Source organism: Acanthaster planci, linkage group LG03 (assembly GCF_054643075.1).
Source record: "Acanthaster planci isolate LZ-2023a linkage group LG03, COTS_SCS, whole genome shotgun sequence".
Classification (NCBI taxonomy): Eukaryota; Metazoa; Echinodermata; class Asteroidea; order Valvatida; family Acanthasteridae; genus Acanthaster; species Acanthaster planci.
Genome location: NC_141779.1, coordinates 19580765 through 19602280, shown reverse-complemented (window position 1 = coordinate 19602280; position 21516 = coordinate 19580765). Strand labels below are relative to the sequence as shown.

General features: G+C 44.0%; 1 protein-coding gene across 5 annotated transcripts; it reads right to left on the bottom strand.

Annotated features, from left to right (window-relative positions):
- Positions 1-6753: 6753 nt before the first annotated feature.
- Positions 6754-21431, bottom strand: LOC110989966 (glutathione S-transferase-like). 5 transcript variants are annotated; one of them, XR_015424743.1, is made up of 10 exons: positions 21162-21431; positions 20232-20267; positions 19290-19396; positions 18137-18224; positions 10438-10541; positions 10016-10078; positions 9541-9591; positions 8861-9063; positions 8460-8502; positions 6754-7396 (listed from the first exon to the last, which is right to left on the bottom strand). XR_015424743.1 is itself a non-coding variant. In XM_087134392.1 (9 exons), the coding sequence occupies exons 4-9, from the start codon at positions 19308-19310 to the stop codon at positions 8875-8877; spliced, it is 516 nt and encodes a 171-aa protein (XP_086990518.1). In that variant the 5' UTR covers positions 19311-19396; positions 19601-19696; positions 20232-20267; positions 21162-21431; the 3' UTR covers positions 7542-8874. The 5 variants fall into 5 exon arrangements, 3 of the variants coding, with proteins under 3 accessions (XP_086990518.1, XP_022110404.2, XP_022110412.2); XR_015424742.1 differs by lacking the exon at positions 6754-7396 and adding an exon at positions 7542-8109; XM_087134392.1 differs by lacking the exon at positions 6754-7396 and adding an exon at positions 19601-19696 and having other exon boundaries at positions 7542-9063.
- Between the last annotated feature and the right edge of the window lie 85 nt (positions 21432-21516).

The window sequence follows — 21516 nt, the reverse complement described above, 5'->3', positions numbered from 1 at the left end:
CTGCGGAAGGGAGACACACACACATCTCACTGGGATACTATGTTTTATTCTCTTTCGTTCGAGCAGAAGTATGGCCTGTAATTAGAAATTATTGTCTTCGATGTCTGACTCCAGCCCTGTTTTATTCAAACACATAGAAATAACTTTCCTACATGAAGTTATTTTGAGCCGTTCAATTTCAAAGGCTACAAAAGAAGGCACTGAATACATTTTTCAGGCAAAATTATGGTATGCGAACGGCCCGCGGTTTTCCCGCCTCGCGCCTGCGCAGTCCCTGCCGACAGGCGCCATGTTTAGATCTTATAGGAAGAGCACATTGTGGTGCTGTCAGTATTACGACAGAATGAAGCAGAGATTTTTGTGACCAGAACAGTAAGTTGCACCCGAGTGTCGTTCTTCACAGCGTCGAACCCTGTTCAGCGGGACACGCTACAATATTAATACAAGAGATCACAGCTTAATATGTTACACTCATACAGCAGATCCCATGGTACAGACTAGAGACAGCCTTACCCGAAGACTGCAGATGCCTTGGAGGCTGTGGCCTAGAAGCTGAAGAGGTAAGTGTGAGAAATCTTGAAGACGGTAGTATTTGAGACCTTTGATTTCATATGACCAGATTAAACATCTTGCTTTTATGAAAGACGTTCCGTTATTTGTTTGGAATTCCATATCTGCCGTCGTGCATCGCACGTCGTGCGTCGCCTGTTTTTTTTTTGTGTGTGTTTGGTTATGCTTGCGCAGTGCTATTTTCCACTCTACAATTGATCCTTTCGCGTACTTGTACGATCGATCCGCCATGCCTGTCTGTCCTTCCACGATTTTCCACCAGATCATACCTCGGAAATACAGGAGTAACTTTGAACTGAATGTATATGACAGATTTCTTACAATAGTGATTCCTTAATATCTTTTATAGAATGAATTCAACATTATTTTGAAGGCGGGCATACTTCAGATGAAATCTGCTGTATACTCAAATTAGACATGACTTGGGTTGCACGTAGGCACACAGAAGTCTTTTACAGTAATGTTACTTTGTTAGCCCCATAAACAGTGTGGATGTGCAAGACTACCTGTGCTCATTGGCCTATCCACCATGGCATACACACCCACAAAAACCAGCACGTCATATTTGCTGAAAATTAAACCAAGCGATAATTGCCCCCTAAAACTCAATAAAAAGTTACTTAGGCCCTATCCACAGCACAATTGACATAAACAATTTGCTGTCTAGTTTATGTGGATTTCAAGGTGAAATTGACAGGACAAAATGGAATGTATGATATGCTGGTAGATTTCTTTCTGGAATTTCATGAAAACAAGTTAGCACATATTTATCCCCGCATGCACACGACCAGAGAATTGAACTCAGCGACAGGTGGACACTCGCATTCCAACGTTTTGTCGATTGGCCTGAGCAGCCGTTTATTGAACTTCACACAGTTCAGGTTGTTCCCGCCCAAAGCTGGTGACGCGGAACTGCAAAAAAATTACATTGCGCACAAACAAAGTATAGCTACTCAGCAATATATGGAAATAGTTCCCACCCGAAGCTGTGACGCGGGACTGCAAGTGTATCTTACATGGCGTTTTAGGCAAAGTGTAGCTATTCGGCAAAAATTAGAGAGACTGTTCCCGCCCGAGCCTGGTGACGCGGAACAGCAACACATATCAGCAAAAGTACCGGTACCATGGCAATCAGCAATTGTCAGCGATTGCTCACGCCCGAGCCTGGTGACGCGGAGCAGCAACTCATATCAGCAAAATACATAGAGCTATCAGCAAAAATGTATGAAAAGCAATTATCATATCAGTATTTGTTTCTGCCCAAAGCACACGGAGCGGTAAATTAATTTTGGAATGTACCTGCGCGGTACAAAGCCTTCGATATGCAAATTCAAACAGCAATTACATCTGGCAGAATGCAAAATTAGCCAACTTTCATGAACAAATTAACAAGTATTTACTCCAGCATACAATAACTTTGGGCCAACCATCAAACGCTGGGATCGGACAGCAATTTCCACGAGGTGCAGCCCGACTTGGGCTTTCGCTGGGTTGCTGGAATAACGGGCAACTAATGAGCATTTTCAACAACCACTTTCAGCTATTTATGTCAAACGACACATATTATTGAGTACAAAATGGCTTTTCTTAATTTGGCCCTTAATAATCTAGTGCCTCCCCCGACAAAGGAAAGGGTCAGGCCTTTCCTTTTGGCACATTCCCATAAGTGTCGTAAATAAGAACACAGTGCCTTAAAACCGAGGTCAATTTGCGGTCCCTGAATGAATGAAATCGGCAACATGACCGCCGCCAAATAGACCTCAGGTGGTGGTATTAAGGGGAGATGCAACAGGCAAACAATATGGCGCCAGGGCTTGGTAGAAGTTGTCGAGAATGAACGAGCAACTATCATCAGTCTAATAAAATTCGTCCGCATGATATAACTCCGCGGGCGACCACTGGATCTGGGGGTGCCAAATAACACCCCCCCCGAACGTTTCGAAATAATGAATGAACGTACGCGTTCAGTGAACGTCGTGTACGCTTTAGGGCGTGAGGGTAAGTTTGGCAGGGCCGTAACTAGGAATAAAAAATGACAGTATGCGGCAGTGCTTCTCTGGTCAAATTGCTAAAATACTCAATGAATGATTATGTACAAGCCCAAGGTCGCTGGCGCCAAACTGCAGGGTGATGACGTCAGGTAAGATCGGAACTGCCGACCATGCTTCCAACAGGAAATCGGAGAACTGGAACATCTGGAGTCTTCGCCGTCCCATCCAAAGGATATAGGCCAGCCGATTAAGACGCTCTCCCCAGGGCGATGACCCCGCCACCCGAGCACACCAGCACACAGAGCCGTCCCCAATGACCCACATAGTTGGCTCTCCAGGGGCCATTTCTCGCAAGAAAAATGAAAAGAAAATAAATCGGAACAGAACACGAGCAAAGTACTTTAGCTAATACGACACGTAGCGGTCAATGGAAAATAGCTGGGGGAATCTAAATGTAACGTCGGTAACCCCCAGACTTCCAACGCCCTAATTTTAACATCATCCTCAGACAAACCTGCCATGGCCGCTCACGTAGCTGCGCCTATGTGAAAAGAATGAGAGGTAGCCTAAATCTGGCGTCGTAAAGCCCTACAAACTCAAGGGCACGACGGAGTACCGCGACAAACTGGTAACGCGTGACAGGACTCCCGTCGGAATGTGCCAATAACGGGCCATGGGGGGATGTGGAATAGGCAAGATAAGACAAAGTCGCCCAGACGGGCACATCATGTTGTGCCGGCTGTACGCTGCTTGGATGGAACTACATAACCATGGCCATATTGATCTGTTTTCGAGTGACGTAGGATAAGTTCGACCCTTAAAGGGGAGTCTTTGACGGTAACATCAGACCGACACAACGGGCTAGAAGATTGGTGGGATTGGGCAGTAAATTCCCCAATGCGAAGGAACCCAAAAAACGCAAGTAAGAAAGCCACTCGGAAAAGCCGAGCCTCGAAATTACTCGAGCAAATGGCCTGCAAGGTCGGGACCATACGACATAAAATATCATTATTGATAGGGCGCCGTCTGTCGCGACGACTACTACGCCTACGATATCCCTCCAGTAAACGTTTGACTAGAAAATGCTTAGTTAAATCAGGATAACTCATCAACTGCAAATCGAACTATCTGAAGCAGGGAGGGGGATGCGTGGCGTCGAAACCATGGCTTTGACTAAACCATTGAAAAGTCCTCTGATAAGACAAGTTCGTGCGGGGGGCCACTGCGTCATGCAAAAGACTCTGGACCTCTAACTGAAGACACTCCACAGGTTGTCGGGCAAGGGGGTCATATCGCAGTCTGCAGCGGGTGCGAGATGACGAAATCTGGTAATCTGAAAACGTGAAAGAGCATCAGCAATGCCATTATCCAGGCCTGGAACATGCTGAGATCGAAACTGGATATTGTATGTGAGACCTGTCACCACGAGGCGTCGCACCAAACACATCATTAAGTGACAATTAGACGTTTGTCTGTTGATGACACTAACTACAGCCTGATTGTCACACCAAAATATCACGCGTTTATTATGCAATGGGACAGCCCACTGCTGGACCGCTAGCACAATGGGGAACAACTCCAAGTAGGCAATAGAAAGGGACTGACTTTTTACATGCTCGGGCCACTTCCCTTGACACCAATGCGCAGCAAAGTAAGCCCCAAAACCAATTTCAGCAGAAGCATCAGTGTACATGTGCAATTGGTCACTATTGTGCTATACCGAATCCGGAAACATTATCGTTCCACTGAAATGTGACAAAAACTGCTACCACAGCAGCAAGTCTCCTCGGGCACCTGAAGTGATGCAAATTTTGTGATGAGGTTTAGCTAGATCATACAAACGACGGAGAAAGGCCCCACCAGATCTAACCACCTTACCTACAAAATTGAGACGACCTAGCAGGGACTGAAGATTGCGCGATGTGATTTTCTTCTGATCGAGCACACTAACAACCGTATTTTGTAAAGCAACTTGCTTATCAGTCGGGATTTGATCTGTCGTGAAACCTTATCGATCGGTAAACCCAGGAAAGTGAGGTGCGTAGCTGGACATTCGGTTTTTTCTTCCACGATGGGTACCCCAAGTCGCTGACAAACTACTCTTAAAGATTCGAGGGAACGCGCGCACTCGGCATGACTAGCCCCAACGAATAGGAAATTTAATTTAAGATAATGCACAATGTTAGTAGATTCAGCCACCTTACGAGTACAGTACTCATGGACAGTACTGAACCACTCGAACGCAATACAGGATATAGCACACCTCATAGGCACGCATTTATCGAAATAAAATTGGCCATTATGGGAAAAACCAAGCAAATCAAAATCGCTTCGATGGACGGAAAGTAAACGAAAGGCCGACTTAATATCCGACTTAGCCGTAAGGGCACCTGCAATCATAGTTATCGCCTCATCAAAACTCGTGTATGAAACGGTGGTGTCTCCGGGATCAATGAAATCATTCACCGATTTGCCGACAGGGGACGACAAATTATGGATTAACCGAAATTCACCCGGGGTCTGTTTGGGCACCAGGCCCATAGATGAACAACGGAAATGAGGAAGAGGCTGGGACAAAACAGCAACGCGACCCAAAACAACTTCACGATCAATTTTTGACTGCAGAATGTTGGGATGTTTGCGAGCAAATGCAGAATTACGAGCAGAGGTACTAACCCTGGGACCTGAATAGCCTACTCGGAAACCGCGCAAAAAAACCTTCTTGCAAAATGTGGGAGTCCCGAGTATTAGGGTAAGCCCTTAAAAAAGGAAGCATACTGCTTAGTTTTACCAGGGTTGGTGCCAGCTGCCAGCACCCGTGCTGTGACGCGAGACTGTGAGTTTCCCCGACCACGGGTTGCGGGGTGGCCAAATGCCCCGCAGGTGGAGCAGCGACGCGCAAAGCGACACAAGGGGCGATTGCACTGACCGCGGCTGAAGTCGTTACATGTAGGTTGACCAACCCCGGCGACTGAGCGCCGACCAGGCCCGAAATCGATCCAGGGGTTGGCGGCAGTGGAGGGGTCAGGTGACTGACAATGTGCTTGGAGCTGAAGTTCCCGACACCAAGGGCATGAAACTGGAAGAGGGTTGCGGGGCTAATTCAAAAGGAGTAGCAACAGGGGACTTACACGGCTCCAAAGTTTGCGCCAAACTCCCTCTAGGCCGACTGATGGTAGCGGGCGCTGGCGTTGCATGGGTAGACTCAACACTCACACTGTCTGGAGTCATTCCGACAGCAGCCAACGGTATAATAGTGGTATCCGGACCGGGCGATGCATGCTGCGGTGCACTAGACCCTGCAAGGGCCCCGACCACTGACGCATCTTGACGGGAAGACTTGCGCGGCCGCCCCGAAGAACGCTTCGCTCCATCCATCGGCCCAGAAGGAGCCCAACGCTTGGAATTGGCGCGGGGCATAACTAGCAAAACTGCTTTTGCAAAACAGACAGATATTCTCTTTCCAACCGAACTCCACGGTTGCTCAAGCAAAAGTGACCGGGAGTAACTCTCTCCAGAGCTACTAACATTTTAAGGTCACGCCAGTAACTAGTTCGAGGCATTAAATCACCGGGCCAGCAACCGCAAGTGAACACTACTGACCCACTTAGTGACAGGGGCCTCCCATGTCCCCCGGTGATAAATTATTTGAAGCTGCAATTTATTTTGCCTCAAATTGATTATAGTAGGCAAGAGTGAATTGCACTGCGGATAAGTTTGCCTAAACATTTTATGGGGAAAAAATTCCCTAAAAAATACTTGCTTGAAGTCTCAAAAAGGCGACAAGCGCTGGGCGACGCACGACGGGCGACGTACGACGGAAAATGGCATATATGGAACTGGAAAATTGCAGAATTCGGACGCAACAAAAAGCAAGAAAAGACGGACGACGGATGACGCGCGAATTTCATAGTGATAGCTTACCATCTTTGTTATAAATAAAATTAATTTGCTTAGAAATTCCTGTGGATGACATTAAGAGGAAAGCAGTGATAAAGCGTTTTGGTGACCTGAAGAAAAAAAAACGGTGCATTAACAAAAAGTCGAGGAATACAAGAAATTAGGTGTATGATCATGCTGAAACAAATTAGTGACGACTAGTTGTCACATAAAGTGATTTTTCAAAACGCGACAGCGGTCAGAAATACCGCAAACCAGACAAACAATAACAATCTGACAATTCAACTGGATATTTGATGATTAAGAAATTTTAAACATATTTTAATTCTAAAAAGGCTTCAAAATACCAACACCAGGAATGAACTTTGAATTAAATGAATTGAACAGATGAAATATTTTAAATGGAATAAAAAAATTGCAAACTGCTCAAAGCAAAACAAAAATAACAAAAATTATGAACAAAACCAAACAAGACTCAAACTATACAAAAATAACGATATTAAAATTTGGGTGGAATTCATTCCTTAAAATGAACTTAACCCACAGCCTGAAAACCGCGTGTTATAAACCAAACTGTACAGAATGCACGCATTTAAGCGAACCGAACATTTTGAACAAACTCCAGTTCAAGAAAAACTTGATATGGCGATACAAACGTCATCAATGAAAAGCATACAGAATAAGGTCAAATACTTCAAAACATGCTGTGAAAATGCATGCCATGTGAATTAAAAGTTTGAGAGTGCCAGGCCAAAAACCCTCGGGTCTTGGCAATTCGTAATACAACGTAGTAAATTAACAGAAATGGTGGGCACTCGGTAAATTTCCTGGTCAGGTAGCTCTTGAGGTCTCAGTCTCCATCATGTTCAACGTAAATGTAGCTTCATCCTCAACACCACCACTCCCACACAAGTTAATATGGCACTCTGCAAGGACTGGGAATTCAAATCCTTATATAACCAACTACTAAACAAAAGGAGACTATTTAGAATAATCATGTTAGACATAAAAGGAATACCTCAGGCAGTTTAACTCTGATTCTGGTGGGTCTAGGCATGTAGGAAGGACACAGGAGTTACAATACACGGTTCCATTATCCATGCAATGTTTGTAACTTTATTCTGTCTCTCCAAAGCATCAGTTTTCGAAGTTTTTGAACGAATTTGGCCAAGTCTGGCCAACAACATGTTGACCACCAGTGGACGGTTAAGTTCATAACAAGGAGTGATCATGAAATCTCATAAAATACCCTTTTGTACAAATGCCATAATACAAATGATTCAAATAAAACCCAATTTCTTATAAACAACTTGGATATTAATTCCAAAAATAACTCCAAAAGAAAGTAGTCACTAAGGGCAATGACTGCACATATACATTTAGGGCACAAAGTGTAATGCAAGCAACTGCGCAAGCATAAAACTTGATGTTGTCTACCTCAGTGCACTAGTTTTAAGGATGTATATTACCAGCAACAAATAGCGGTGGTGATCACAGGGTACAAAGGGGTTTCGTGGTTGCAAAACAGATGGTGCTTAACAAGCGTTCGCTGCGCTCTGGCTATGGACTTACCAGGCATGCCAGAAAGCTGTAATTGGCCAGATGTTACAGCCTGGGCAGTTCAAATTCCTGTGTCTTTCCTCTATGCCTAAACAGCACGTAAATTAAAGATAGGGAACCCTAGTGAACATGATGACTTCAAATATATATTTTTTTCAATAACAGCGATATGAAAGTCAAGAAATGCTAAGTGTACATATCTATAGAAAGGCCGAAAAACTCCAGAATGTATATACTTATACGGAGAGAAATATCCAATCCTTCAAGGAGTGCTGGACCACTACACTGCTTGTTCAGGGGTGTTAATTTATTAACAAAGACGACGGGGTCCACAAAATATATTTGCAATAGAGGTCGTTCGGTATAGTGATTCTCGATTACCAATGCACAAGTTACATTTCACTAATGCTCATTTTCATAGAATAAAGGGATACTCACCTAATGCACACAGTGTAGGTTGGCAAATAGTATCTGCTTAACCCTTTCCATGTAAATGAAAGTGGGGAAAAAAGCAGTTTAAATCTCAATTATCTTACATGTCAAATTTGCTTTAGGCATTACTTGACTCTCAGGGGCATGTAATACAGCAAGTGATTATTTCAAGTTACAAATGGTAACAAAGCTGTGAAGAAATATAGGTTCATAAACCTCTGACTCCAAGTTTCATGATTACGATCATTCCTTATCCCTAACCCCATAGGGTGTATGTAAAAATCATATTGAAATCAGAGGATTTGGGACTCTTACGGCTATATTATTGTCCACAGGCAAAGAAGAATGCTGTTCTGTAAAATAAAGGAGACTGAATACAAATCTCAGGTGCAAATGCTTTAACTAACCAGTTGCCACTGTACTAATGGCCGGCGTTGTTGAAAGTCCGCTTCTGGTTCAGGTCACTGGCAAGGAACTTGTTGATGCCTGGTCGGGCCTTTATGCGTTCATAGTAGGCCTTCATGACTGGAAATGCCTCCAGACAAGCTGAGGCAGAAAGCCCCATCAAGGCATCCAGGAACTGAAATAGATGGTAATCTGCAAAGGATATCTGTGGAGGCAAAAAACGGACAAAAATTCCAAATTGGAAGCTTTTCCAGGAATGTGTAAGAGGTTTAAGTAGAGTGACCAGAAGTCCCACCTCTTGCCTCAAAGCAAGACCCTTTGCATAATAAACTGGCAGTTACAGGAAACATTAATACAGCAGTGAAGTAAAGCACTAATTTACACAGAGTAAAGTACATGTACTGCAATCAGTGAAATTTTGTTATTACTGTTACATTTGTCAGAAGCCTTTGTATGCTTAACTGCATTATCATTGTGCATTATCGGCACGGAAAGTGACAATAAAATGGATTCTGTAAAAGTCATTTCCTAACACCTGAAGAGAATATTTTGGTTCTTTCAAGGTAAAGGAGTTCCTCCAATTCAGAACGCTAACAAAATCTGAAGGTGATAGTAGTGCTGCTGGGCTGTAAGACAATCATGAATTGTGAAAAGGCATTTCATGAGAAACTGGACTACTTACCTTGTCTCCAACAAGAAAACCTTCACCGCTCTTATTTGTCATCAGCAGTTTCTGGAAGAAAATGAAATTTCCAAAGAGTACTGAGCCTCAAAAAATTGCCAACATGTCACAGCTTTATGACTGAATTTACACTTAAATGAACAGCAGACTTTGTTTAATATTCAATCATACATTACACAAGGTTTTTATTGGGTAATGGGTATTGATTTCCTTCAGGGGAGGATTTCATAAAGCTGTTCTTCAGGTGCTATTTGGTACAGCATGAACAGTTTCAGAGACCACACAGCTAGCAAAATCAAATGTACAACACATATACAGTAGGTACCCTCACAGGTACAGGTATGTGCTGATCAGACTTCTTTTTCATTTTAGCCCATTTCCATCAGCCTCTTGAATACTTCAATAAGCTGACAACTTGGATATTTACATTAGACCTTGTGAACTGGAGAAAAGGACTTTGGGGCCCTGAAATTACCTGTAAAGTTGGAAGAATCACATTAGGAACCATCTCAGCAAGGAATTTTTCTTTTCCATTTGCCTGCAGAGAAAATAAAATACCAATGTACGTGTACGCAATAATGATGAATCTAATGCCAGACAAACTTCTCGGTAGAGGTGATATAGAATGCAGGGTAGGTGCATAGAATGCATTGTACTGGTCCACATGCTGATCTTGAACTGAGATGATAAAGTCAGAGAACAACCTCAATCAATTTAAATACTTAATGCATAAGTAGGCACATGACAAATTAAAACAAAAATGCCCCCCCCTTGCCTGTACATCTACGTTTTGCAGCAAACGGGTAAACGTGCTAAGTTGGAACATGATGCACGTTATTTCTTGCAGTACATGCTTTTCCAGCAAAGAGGAAAAATAAAGTCTATAAGTGTACTTACAAAGTTATCATACACCATACGAATATAACGTTGGTAGAAATCCTCAATTCCGTCATAAGCCATGTCAATCAAAGATGCCTCAGTGTCATTGGATCCATATGTACCTGTAGCAAAATATACAGCAGAGAAGAGGTCACCAAAAAATTCACTGAAATGCTCCTCGTGGGAAACATGAAAAAGGTGTGCTTTCAAAATAATAGAACTCTTGGGTAGTGCTGATGTCGTCAACGTTCAAGAAGTACGAGTGCCTTTCTACCAAGCGTTCCAGATTCATCAACAACTTGACCTTCCTCAAGCGCTGTCGCGATTCATGACCTTGTGCGCAACACCAAATCCCAAGACATCCTCAGGAAATCCAGGCTCATCTTGCACCGCCATTGCATCTCCTCCAGCAGATCGATCCATGCTAGCCTCACTAGACAAACAGATCGCTACTAGACAAACAGATCACCGCCATTCCACCGTGAGCTAGCCACCACCACGTCTACTGAAGACTTCAACAAGGTCCAGCGACTAACCAAGACCAGTTGTCACCACACCTGCAGAAGAACCCGCCGCTGCCAAATCAAGAAGTTCAGGAACCTCCAATGCAAGAACACGGTGGGGAATTGGACAATGGGATCATCTATATCCCCACGTCCCGCACCCCACAATCTCAGTCCAAGACCGAAGCCAAAAGGATTTCCTATATCCTTAGGCCCTACGCACACCAAACCCCATCTCCGTTCACAAGCCGCTTTCACAAAACAAACAGTAGTCAACCTCAGTCAACGTAAGCTGACGGAAACTGAAACCAAGGTTCTCGCATTGTCTCTACCCAAGTCTCTGCCAGCAGAAGAAAAGAAGTGATCCAAGCTACTAGACCAGCCTTACACCATCTCGCAAAATCCATCGCTGATGACGTCTGTCTACAAGTAAGCCAAGCACTCAAGAACCACAAGCCTGCCAAGGCCAACATCTCAAGGCATGAGCAGTCGGCCCTCAACAAGCAACGTCGGGATGAGTTAATACACATCTTAACTGCTGACTAAGGCAATGCCACTGTCATCATGGACAGGTCTGACTACAACAGCAAGGTGTCGAACATCCCGTGGATTGGGCTCATATCGCCCCCTCCGCAAGGGTCAAACACCATCCATACAAAAGAGATTGAACAGCAAGCCTCTCGCCGTGCAGCGATCTGAAAACATTTCCATGACCCTGTACCGTCAGCTCTGTGCCTCAAGCTCCAGATGTCCCCGCTTCTTCGGTCAGCCCAAAATCCACAAACCTGACACCCCCCTACGTCCCATTGTGGCATCACAGGGAGGTCATACGTACAACGTCGCCAAGCACCTAGCCAAGATCCTGTACCCGCTGGTGGGCAACACGGAACACCCCATCAAGAATTTGGAGCAGTTCTCAAGTTTATCAGGCCTCGATCTTTACCGCCGCAATTGGCCTTGTGCCCTTCCAAGTTGGCCGTAAGCCCTTCCAAAAAACTCCCATCACGCGACCACCTTTTCCAGCGTGCCCTTCCCCCTTTGCAGCCGGCTGTATGTGTCATGAAAGTGTACCATGTAAGCCAATGCATGAAGTGCGATTCCGAATTGGGGCGAGTTCAACCTTTTGGGCTGCGTTCGACCGAGCTACTCGTGCTAAACCGAGTACTATCCCGAGTGCACGAACGGCAGGAGTACCGTCCTCCGGTCAGCCAGAGTATACTCCCCATCACAGAGAATCGGGAGTATACGCTTGACCCGAGTGTAATGCGCGCGTATCCACACTCGGGTTATCGGGAGTAACCGCGAGAACGCAGCCTTGGATATCATTATCAGCGCTGCACTGGTGAGCAGCGTATTTTGAATGCAAATTTGCACAACAAAGTCGGAAACCAGGCGAGCGCTTATTGTGTTAAGAATAAGTTTTGACCAATCGCTAGGCCTAGGCCTATTATCTCAAAATCATGCAGTCGCGATCGCACGATCGTATAAAGAAACGCTAAAAGGATGCTTTCTCACAGGAGGGCTCAAAGTGCCAGAAGCTTGAAAACCTGTTTTCCAGAAAAAGTAGGGATAAAGTATTTATAAACTTGTAAACTCCGGCAAAGTCGGCACTCAGTCTTGACTCGAAAAAATAAAGACTTCGAAATGCCGACATGCGCTACTTACTGACTTACGTGGCGTGCTGCCTTAATACCATCCATATATTTCATTGAAGCAGTTTAATTGCTTCGATCTGCCCTGGTTTATTTCATCTTCGTTGTCAATTCAGGTACGTTTGTCCTCGATTTTGATCATCGCTCCGTCTGTACGGAGGACGACCCGTGCATGCCGTTTGTACTGACATAATGCTAGCATGCACAGCACACATGTCATGCACAGGCGCGGCGCGTGTACAAGCGGGATCTTGGGGGCCGGCCGCCCGCAAGTAAAACTTCGTTCAATAGGGCGACCCCCAAAAAGGGACAGAGCCCATGCGCGTGTACTAGTGGGGGTACTGGTATTGATGCAAATATTGAGGACACCCCCTTGTCGTCGCGCACGTGCGCACGCAATGTACATGTACACTGTAAATGTAGGCCTACTCCACGTCAGTATCGACAACGAAGCTCCAGAAATCGGTTGTTTGTTTACAGCCCTCTTTATACCGAGGATTTTTTTGTGGTTTTACAGAAAAGGAACCGAGAAAACATGTCGACTTGAATGAAACGACGGCTTATAGAGGCCCACTTTAAAATTATCAATGGAAATGCATCAACACACGGTCGGTACTTTTATCAAAAGGCCGACTTAAGAGTTTTACGATGCCGACTTGACCAGGGTTTCCGTAACCATTTAGCAAACAGAAAACATTTTTAAAGGAAATACGAGGATAAACACTATTTCATATTTAAACTTAGTTTAAGCGGGTTAGGAATACTTGAATTCTCACGGGAAAGGGATACAAAATCTAAGCAAGCATTAAATCAGAGGCTGGATTCGCAAGGAAAAAATCGTCTGGGTAATTGTAATTAATAAAAAATGAACATTACAGTTTTGTACTTGGAATGCAACAAATAATAGCAGCATGATAAACGCCTTTTACTGAGACGGGATGGCATGGTGTACAAGAGCTGAATAGCTTATAGGCCTACTCATGACATGAATGGTTATCAAAAATGTGAATCAAAGGTTTCAAAATAGTCGGCCTTGGTGCCCCCTTGAGCTGGCCTGGTGCCCTGTTGACATTTGATGAAGGCAAGGCCAAAGTGGCCTGCCCCCTTTTTCCCCAAGATCGAGGCCTGAAGTTTATCCAAGACCTCATCCTGCAACCTAACGACATCATGGTCAGTTTTGACGTGGTGTCACTCTTCACCAACGTCCCCACTGCCGACTCCCCCACTGCCGACGCCTGCACCATCGCCCGAGAACGCCTAGACCAAGACCCATCACTCAAAGAGAGAGCAAAGCAACCAACCCAGATCCAAGACCTACTCGGCACCTGCCTGGCATCCACTGGCTTCCAGTGGCGAGACACAAGTTCTTCGAACAAACAAGCGGAACTTCCATGGAATCACCTATATCCCCGGTTCTTGCTGACATATTCATGGAACAGTTTGAACAAATAGCCATCGCCACAGCTGATTCCTGTCCAAGAGTCTGGATGGAGATACGTCGACGACACGTTCGTCATCTGGCCACACGGCCAGGAAAAGCTTGATGGTTTCTTCAAGCATCTCAACGGGTTCTGCTGTAAGATCCAGTTCACCATGGATCTGGAAAGAGATGGAACCATCTCCTTCCTGGATGTGGAGCTATCCAGACAATCTGATGGCACCCTCTCCCGCAAGGTTTACCGGAAACCAACCCACACAGACTGGTACCTCCATCAGCACTCCTTTCACCACCCCTAGATCATGAACTCGGTCAACACCACCCTCGTACGCCGTATACAACATGTGTGACCAGCGCAACCTGAACAACGAGCTCCACCACATCTCCACGGCACTCCAGCGGAACGGATTCAAGAAGAGCCAAGTCAAGACCCAGCAATTTACACCTCACCCCGACCGATGGGACCCCTCCACCCTAGGTCAACCCCACACACACCATAGTTCAGTCACCCTCCCATACATAGGTCCCACTTCCCACCAAATCCAGCACATCCTCCAGAGACAGGGTATCAGAGTGTTCCACACGACACCCAGCAAACCCCCTGCAACCACACAAGGACAAACAATCTTGTAAACCCAGCGTCTACAAGATCTCCTGTGAATGCCGTCAAGTGTACATCGGAGAGACAGTCAGGGATCTAACCACTAGACTCAACGAACACCGAGCACATGGACGACGGGGAGACTACGAGAAGCCATCCATTGTTAAACATTCACATGAAACAGACCATGCAATCAAGTGGCATGAAGCATATCTCATCGCCAGCATCGAGCAAAGGCATCCTCGACGTATCCGCAAGGCCAATGAAAACTTCAAGAACAAGACGGTCCCCCAAGACATCGGCTACAACATAAGTGTTATTTAGCGCCCCCCCCCCGTCCAACGTGTCCCCTATACCTACGGACTCCTAACCTTCAGTGCCACATGGGTCCCCTATACCTGGCACTCTCTCCAGCACCCCAACACGAGCCAGTGAGCAGCCACAGCAGCTCTCAACACAGTTCCTGCCTTCACGCCCCAGTACCCAGATAGCTTGGATTCCAATTGCCATGCCTCAGTGATCACCCACAGCATTTAAGCAGCAGCACAGTTAGATTGCATCAGTCCTGAAGACGGACAGGGCACTCACTGTCCGAAACGTCGAGTAACCGGTTCTTTTCAGAACCACGCATACTCAAAAGGATATTTTCCACATGGTGTATCCGCAAACCCTCTACATGTACCTGTTCGAACGATTTCAAGCTGTTCACCCAAATTTTGCTTACATAATACATTTGAAAACTGTACTGTCTACTCTACCGGCATTCTATATAGCTGAATCTACACGTACAGAAATATAAAATATCAAAGTATATTAAACTAGTGCTCCATGTACATGTGGGTGCAAAGGTTCGGGTTCAGTTCAGACAGGGTTAAGTTTTTTATGCTGAACTTCGGTTCCGACAAGTACACATAATGCACATTGAAACACCACCTAGGCATAGGCCTAGATGGAACAAATAAAAACATTGACGTCAAGCAACCACATTACGGTGGGAGAATCCAACTTGCAAAGGCCTTATCAGCTACTTAGAGAAAACAAGTTTAATAAAGATATGACAAATAAATAATCCTGTTTCTCTCCGTCTTCACAAACACCTCAGAACAACTTTTTTCCCATTATAACGCTCAAGTTTACATGTTTTCCAAAGTTCACTTGCAACATGCATGTGAATCTGTTAATTTCACAAGTTCTCTTTGTTTTTGCTGTCACTGAGGTGAAAACACGTGCGGAAAGCACTGCTTCCCGCATGGAAAAGATTGCGTGATGGAGTGTGGCAGCCAGTCTATTCATCTCGTGGGGGCCGTATGTGTACGTGACCTCACACATCGGAAAAAAATCGACGATGAAAGATTTCTTCAAGTTAATTCACAGAACTCAGTGCCTTGTCTGTATGTTTTCTGTGTTCGTGAGTTTAATTTTAGGTTGTTTTTGCTAGTAGTTGAAGTGAGCATTTTTCCTCAAACTTTCCTGCCGTAGCGCGCCGAGGTTTATCCGCGCCCAGGCACCTGCATCTCGATGCATCGACAATTACCAGAACGATGTCTACAGACTTGTGTACCGCTTTGAAATAAACTTGAAGAGGATGAGAATTAAACCAAATGCTAGTCCAACCATATGTAATTCACCATGGACAACGCAGGCGACAATAATTTTGTGAATGCCATAGTTTTCTATACAGGCTTACATGTATAAACTCTTCTTTCGACCATTTTTTGAAGAGGCTAGTGCTTGTAATACACTCGAACACAGACGGGGCGAAGTGGAAATAGGCGAAGTGGTTAGGGGCGACGTGGAAATGGGGTAAAGTGACTGCAAAGCAGTACGTGTGAACAACCACATGTGCCGAGTGCCGGTGCAGCACAACTCTTTATCTATTTTTCATTGTGTTTGCTTTTTTATCACGTTTTTCTTGCATGCATTCCTTGAGTTATCAATGTCTTGCCATATTGAAGTCGAATATCCGAACCGACCAGTTTAGTTCGGTTCGGTTCCAAAGTGCCATATTCGATGATTTTTGGTTTGGTTCGGTGGTTCGGCTGCAGCACTATCTTAAACATTTTGGTGCTGATATAGCTGTACATTGAGGACTCTAGAAGTGACACAATAGGCTTTGGTGATAAATGAACAAATCTTCATTAGCCTAAATACCTGAAACACATCAAAATATGTGCTCATAAAAAATGCCAGGAGAAAAAACCAAAAAACCAAGAGAACGTTTAAAAGTAACAATGACAAGTAATGACCAAAAACAGAGAGTATTATTGCATATATCCTTGAAGCCTCTACAGGTCCAAAATTTGGGATAAAAATCATTGCACATCAGGACAAAATCTAGAGAAGTCGCTCAAACAATAACTGCTTTGCATTAAATACATAATGGCAAATCTACATATCACCTCCTCCAAATTTACGCCAAATACAAGTATTACCTGTATTTGTTGTAAATTGAGGAGCGACAGGTGTCTACTTCGGTAGTATCATACTAATATCAGCAAGAAAGGGAGGTTGTTGTTACTGTGCTCAGAAAGCACACTCTCATTCGCAAATGTACTCCATGCGGAGAAAAACCAGTAATCAGGGTATTCCAGACATGCCAGAAAAAATCAACAGTGCAACATGTATTCAAAGCTGGCATGCCATCAGCCCTGAAGATTTACACAGCGCATACCAATATAGAGGGATTTCACATTAGCGCCGTCTGTGCATATCAGCATCGAAACCGAGGCTCTCTGTGTTAAACTTCGTCACGCGCGCCCGCTGAGTCGACACACTACATGCAGTAGTCCAACCATATGTAATTCACCATGGACAACGCAGGCGACAATAATTTTGTAAATGCCACAGTTTTCTATACAGGCTTACATGTATGAACTCCTCTTTCGACCATTTTTTGAAGAGGCTAGTGCTTGTAACACACTCGAGCACAGACGGGGCGAAGTGGAAATGAGGCGAAGTGGAGATGGGGCGATGGGGTATGTTTTAATGTTTAATAGTTTATAGTTTGTGATGTTTTAAACTTTGTAAATCATGTTCAATTCAGCTGACGCTGCGAGGCATGATTATTAATAAACCAATTTGAATGAATGAATGAATGAATGAAATGCAGTAACCGGTGCTTAAGGGTGACACCACTTCAGTTTAAACCACGCCCACTGCACATGCAGATGTACATGACCATCGTTGGTATGTTAGTTCGTGGTGAATTGCAGTTAATCTTTCTTTTGATTTGACATGTAGAGTCATCCTGAAAGACTCTTCCACAAAAATTTGCAGCCTGGAAAGTCTGAATTTAACATACATGTACTTTTATGTATTTGTGTCTTGACTCCTTACTTCAATCGTCTGATCGTATTAAGAATTGAACCTGACACATACAGCCTCGTTTTCAAATGCGGAAGTGCGCAGATTGATGTTAAAAGTGTCATATTGGGATCCCTCTATTGCACAAACTACACGTAGTAAACACATCCCTGGTGATTACATTCCAAACAGGCCCTTAAATGACCTTATTAAGCCCTACCATGTTTGCGACTCAGGTAGCGCAGTATGGCACCTGTCTGAACTAGTTGGAAATCACCATCCCAAAAAGCTGGCATCTGACCAAATGCCTGAAAGGAAACCACAATAAATCAAACCTTCAGCATGAAACGTCTGCTGCCCGGCAAAGGACATAGTAAAGCAAAATGTTTGCATTATGAATTGTGTCAAAAACAAGACAAAAACAAAATGACATAAGGCACACAACAAGAAGTATTTTTACAAAAAGGGAGATCTTAGGATAGCACTTAGAAAGTAATGCATGAGCGGGCCCTATTCTACAGATGCTCCAGGCATCATGAAATGTCATCAGAGCTGTCGCAGCCAGCCGAAGGTGAGTTGGTACTGTTGATCTACACAGGGCTATTCAGTATTCTGGCATGAATACAACATTCCTGGTCAATGAAGGGACAGACTCATGGAATCTGTGGGACATTTTGACCAGTTGAACTGACATAGAGAGTGATGCAACATGAGAGAAAACGGCCATGGAAAGCCATACATTGTACTCTGAAAAGCTTTGACTGATGTATATGGGAGCACTTGCAAATTCTGAATTGGAAATGCACAAGTGTAAATGATATGCTGCTTCTAAATGGGTTGACTTTGATGAAGATTTCTAAAAACTCAGCTTTCAAGGTTTGAGCCATTTGGCAAATGGATACACATGACAGCAATCTATAACGTGCACCTGAAGTCTGAATAGTTGGGATTAAAGGTAAAGTTAAGCTTGATGTCATCAGTGCACGAAAATGAATCTAAGCAATTTGTTGTATTTGAACAACGTTTACATCGTTTAAATGTAAACTTCTATATAGGGCAAATGTATATTTACACCAAAGCTGCTCCATATGTCCCAAGTTTCCTGTATATACATGCAAGGTGGTCATGATTCTTCAAACTACATGTACATGTAGTTTTCCTGCAGTGTTGAAATAATGCATGCACTTTTTAATCAAGAATGTGTGGCTTTAAGTTTAAAATCTTTCAAACTTCTGTAATGCACCCGAAATACATAAGGTAAAACCAGTTACATTTTATGTATGAAAAGGGAAGACTATACCAATACATGTAGACATACAATCTAATCAAGTACCCGTAACTGGAAAAAGCAGTCTAAAAAGGATCGTTTTTACCAAATTCAGAGTGGGTTTCATAGCTGGCCAGTCTTTCTTGTCAATGACATCATCGGTGAATGCAATACCCTGGTCATGCAGCAGCAGTCGGATCAGCTGGGCCTTGCCTGACACACAAAGCCAGGTACGTGAAAAGTATGGTGGAAGAAAATGACAAAAAACTATTACTCCAAAACGTGCAAACATAAATGCCCTTCATGCCCTTACACATGTACCATAAAAATGAATTGACCAAGGTCACTCTGCCCCTACCAGGATTCGAACCCCTTACCCATGATCAGAAGCTACAACTTGAAAGCCTATCCACTTACATGTAGCCAGATGTCCCTATCAATCAGTTATTATCCTATTTCTGTTGGCATGATGGCATGACTGAGGTGTAAATAACGTCCAGCACTGAGACTAAACTGAAATTTCAAAGTCAAACCAAAAATGGCAAAACTACATGTAAAAGGTAAACAAGAACATGTGTACTGCTTCAAGTAGGTGGGCATGATTCTCCAAATAAGCCTTTTGCGAGTAAACTTGGGCCAAAATCTGAGACACTGAGTTCTTTAAATTCACATGAACATAACAAGTTGAATTCTCCATACTAAAACCACTGTTGCTATACCTCATGATTCGGGGCAAGCTTGTACTTAGTTGACACCTTGCAACAATACACTGTTCTCAATGGATAAGAAGAGCACAAAGGAACCAGTCCATTCCAGAGATGGTGGTCGCTATGCGAAGGCTTGCCCCAAATCATGAGGTATAGTAACAATGTCTTTAGTCCGGGGATTCAACTTGTTATGTTTATGTGCAATCAGATAACTCAGTGTAGTACCAGATTTCATTCAAATTTAATTCGCAAATGGTTTATTGGTTCTGAGAGCTGTTCAGGTGAAAAGTACATGTAAACATGCATGTATAGGTAAGTTGTCCACACACATCAAAACATACCTTTAATGTTGAAATATAGCACTCTGTACTGTGACACTGCAAAAAACAAGTTTATGAGAGTCCAATTTCAATTCAATTTATTTCCTCCTAATCATGCTAATGGCAAAATATCAGAACTAACAACGTATGAGATAATAGGCTTCTAGAGGTGGCAAAACTTAAAAGCAGTGCTTGTGGCAGGCATGCCATTTACAAGAAACAAACAAGACAATTTACAAAAGAAACAACAAAATACAAACACTTTAATTTCTGTTTGATCATGTTACACGATGTTGATTACATATATGTACAGTACATGTATGCCAAAGTTGACTTTTGCCAACTTAATGGCCAGAGGAGGTGTTGCCAAGGGATAATTATGACTGACATTACTGCGAAAGCAGTTTACTACCATGCACAAAAAAGAAATGTGTCCCCTTTAAATGAAACAGCAACCACCGTACATTCCCTATCGCTCAGCCTCTTTGACAGGCAGACGCTTCATACAATACATGTAGGCCTGGTTTTGGGGTAGGCCTGACACCCCTTAGGAGTAGGGGGTGAAATATACATGTACCTGTACATGTATATTCTGTGTGACTCACAGTTGTGGGAGTACAATCCCCCTCCCCCAAAAGAGGGACTCCCCCCCCCCTTAGCAATAGTACACGTACCAGCATACTGTATAGCTAACCTACTCCATACTTGTACCCCATGACCCCCAGAACTAACGTGCGTGATCACTGATACGTTGTCTGTCATGTCTGTGGGGTTCGACTTCCGCCGCGCCCCTGCTGGCCATGGAAGCGCGGTGGACATCAATGCCACAGTTCTAGGGGTATGGCTGTAGCCTATAGGTACACTGGCACACACGAAAACGCAGTATTCATGGTGCTGGCGATAACATATTGTAGAAAAAACCTCGGAAACAAAATAAGGAGAAAGGCTTACTCTTAAGTGTTTGCGTCCAATGCGTGGTCCAGTCCTACTCCATCGAGCTCCTGCACCGGCCGGCACCATGTACATGTATGTACTGCTGTGTACCGTATGCACTCTACGTCATATCTTCACGTGTGTGTGCACGTGTGTATGCTGGGTCATTGGAGTTCAGCAATAGGCCTAATGAATAATTCATGTTTTTTGATCACCCATACCTATGTGAAGAAAATCCGCGGTTCATGTATTTTGACACTATAACTATAAGGGCCATTCGCAAAAAAACAAATTCGAGATACTATCTCGCCGCGGGAAAAAAATTCGAGGCTGGCAGGCTTGGCATGGCCGGCGGCAACGCTTACCACCTTTA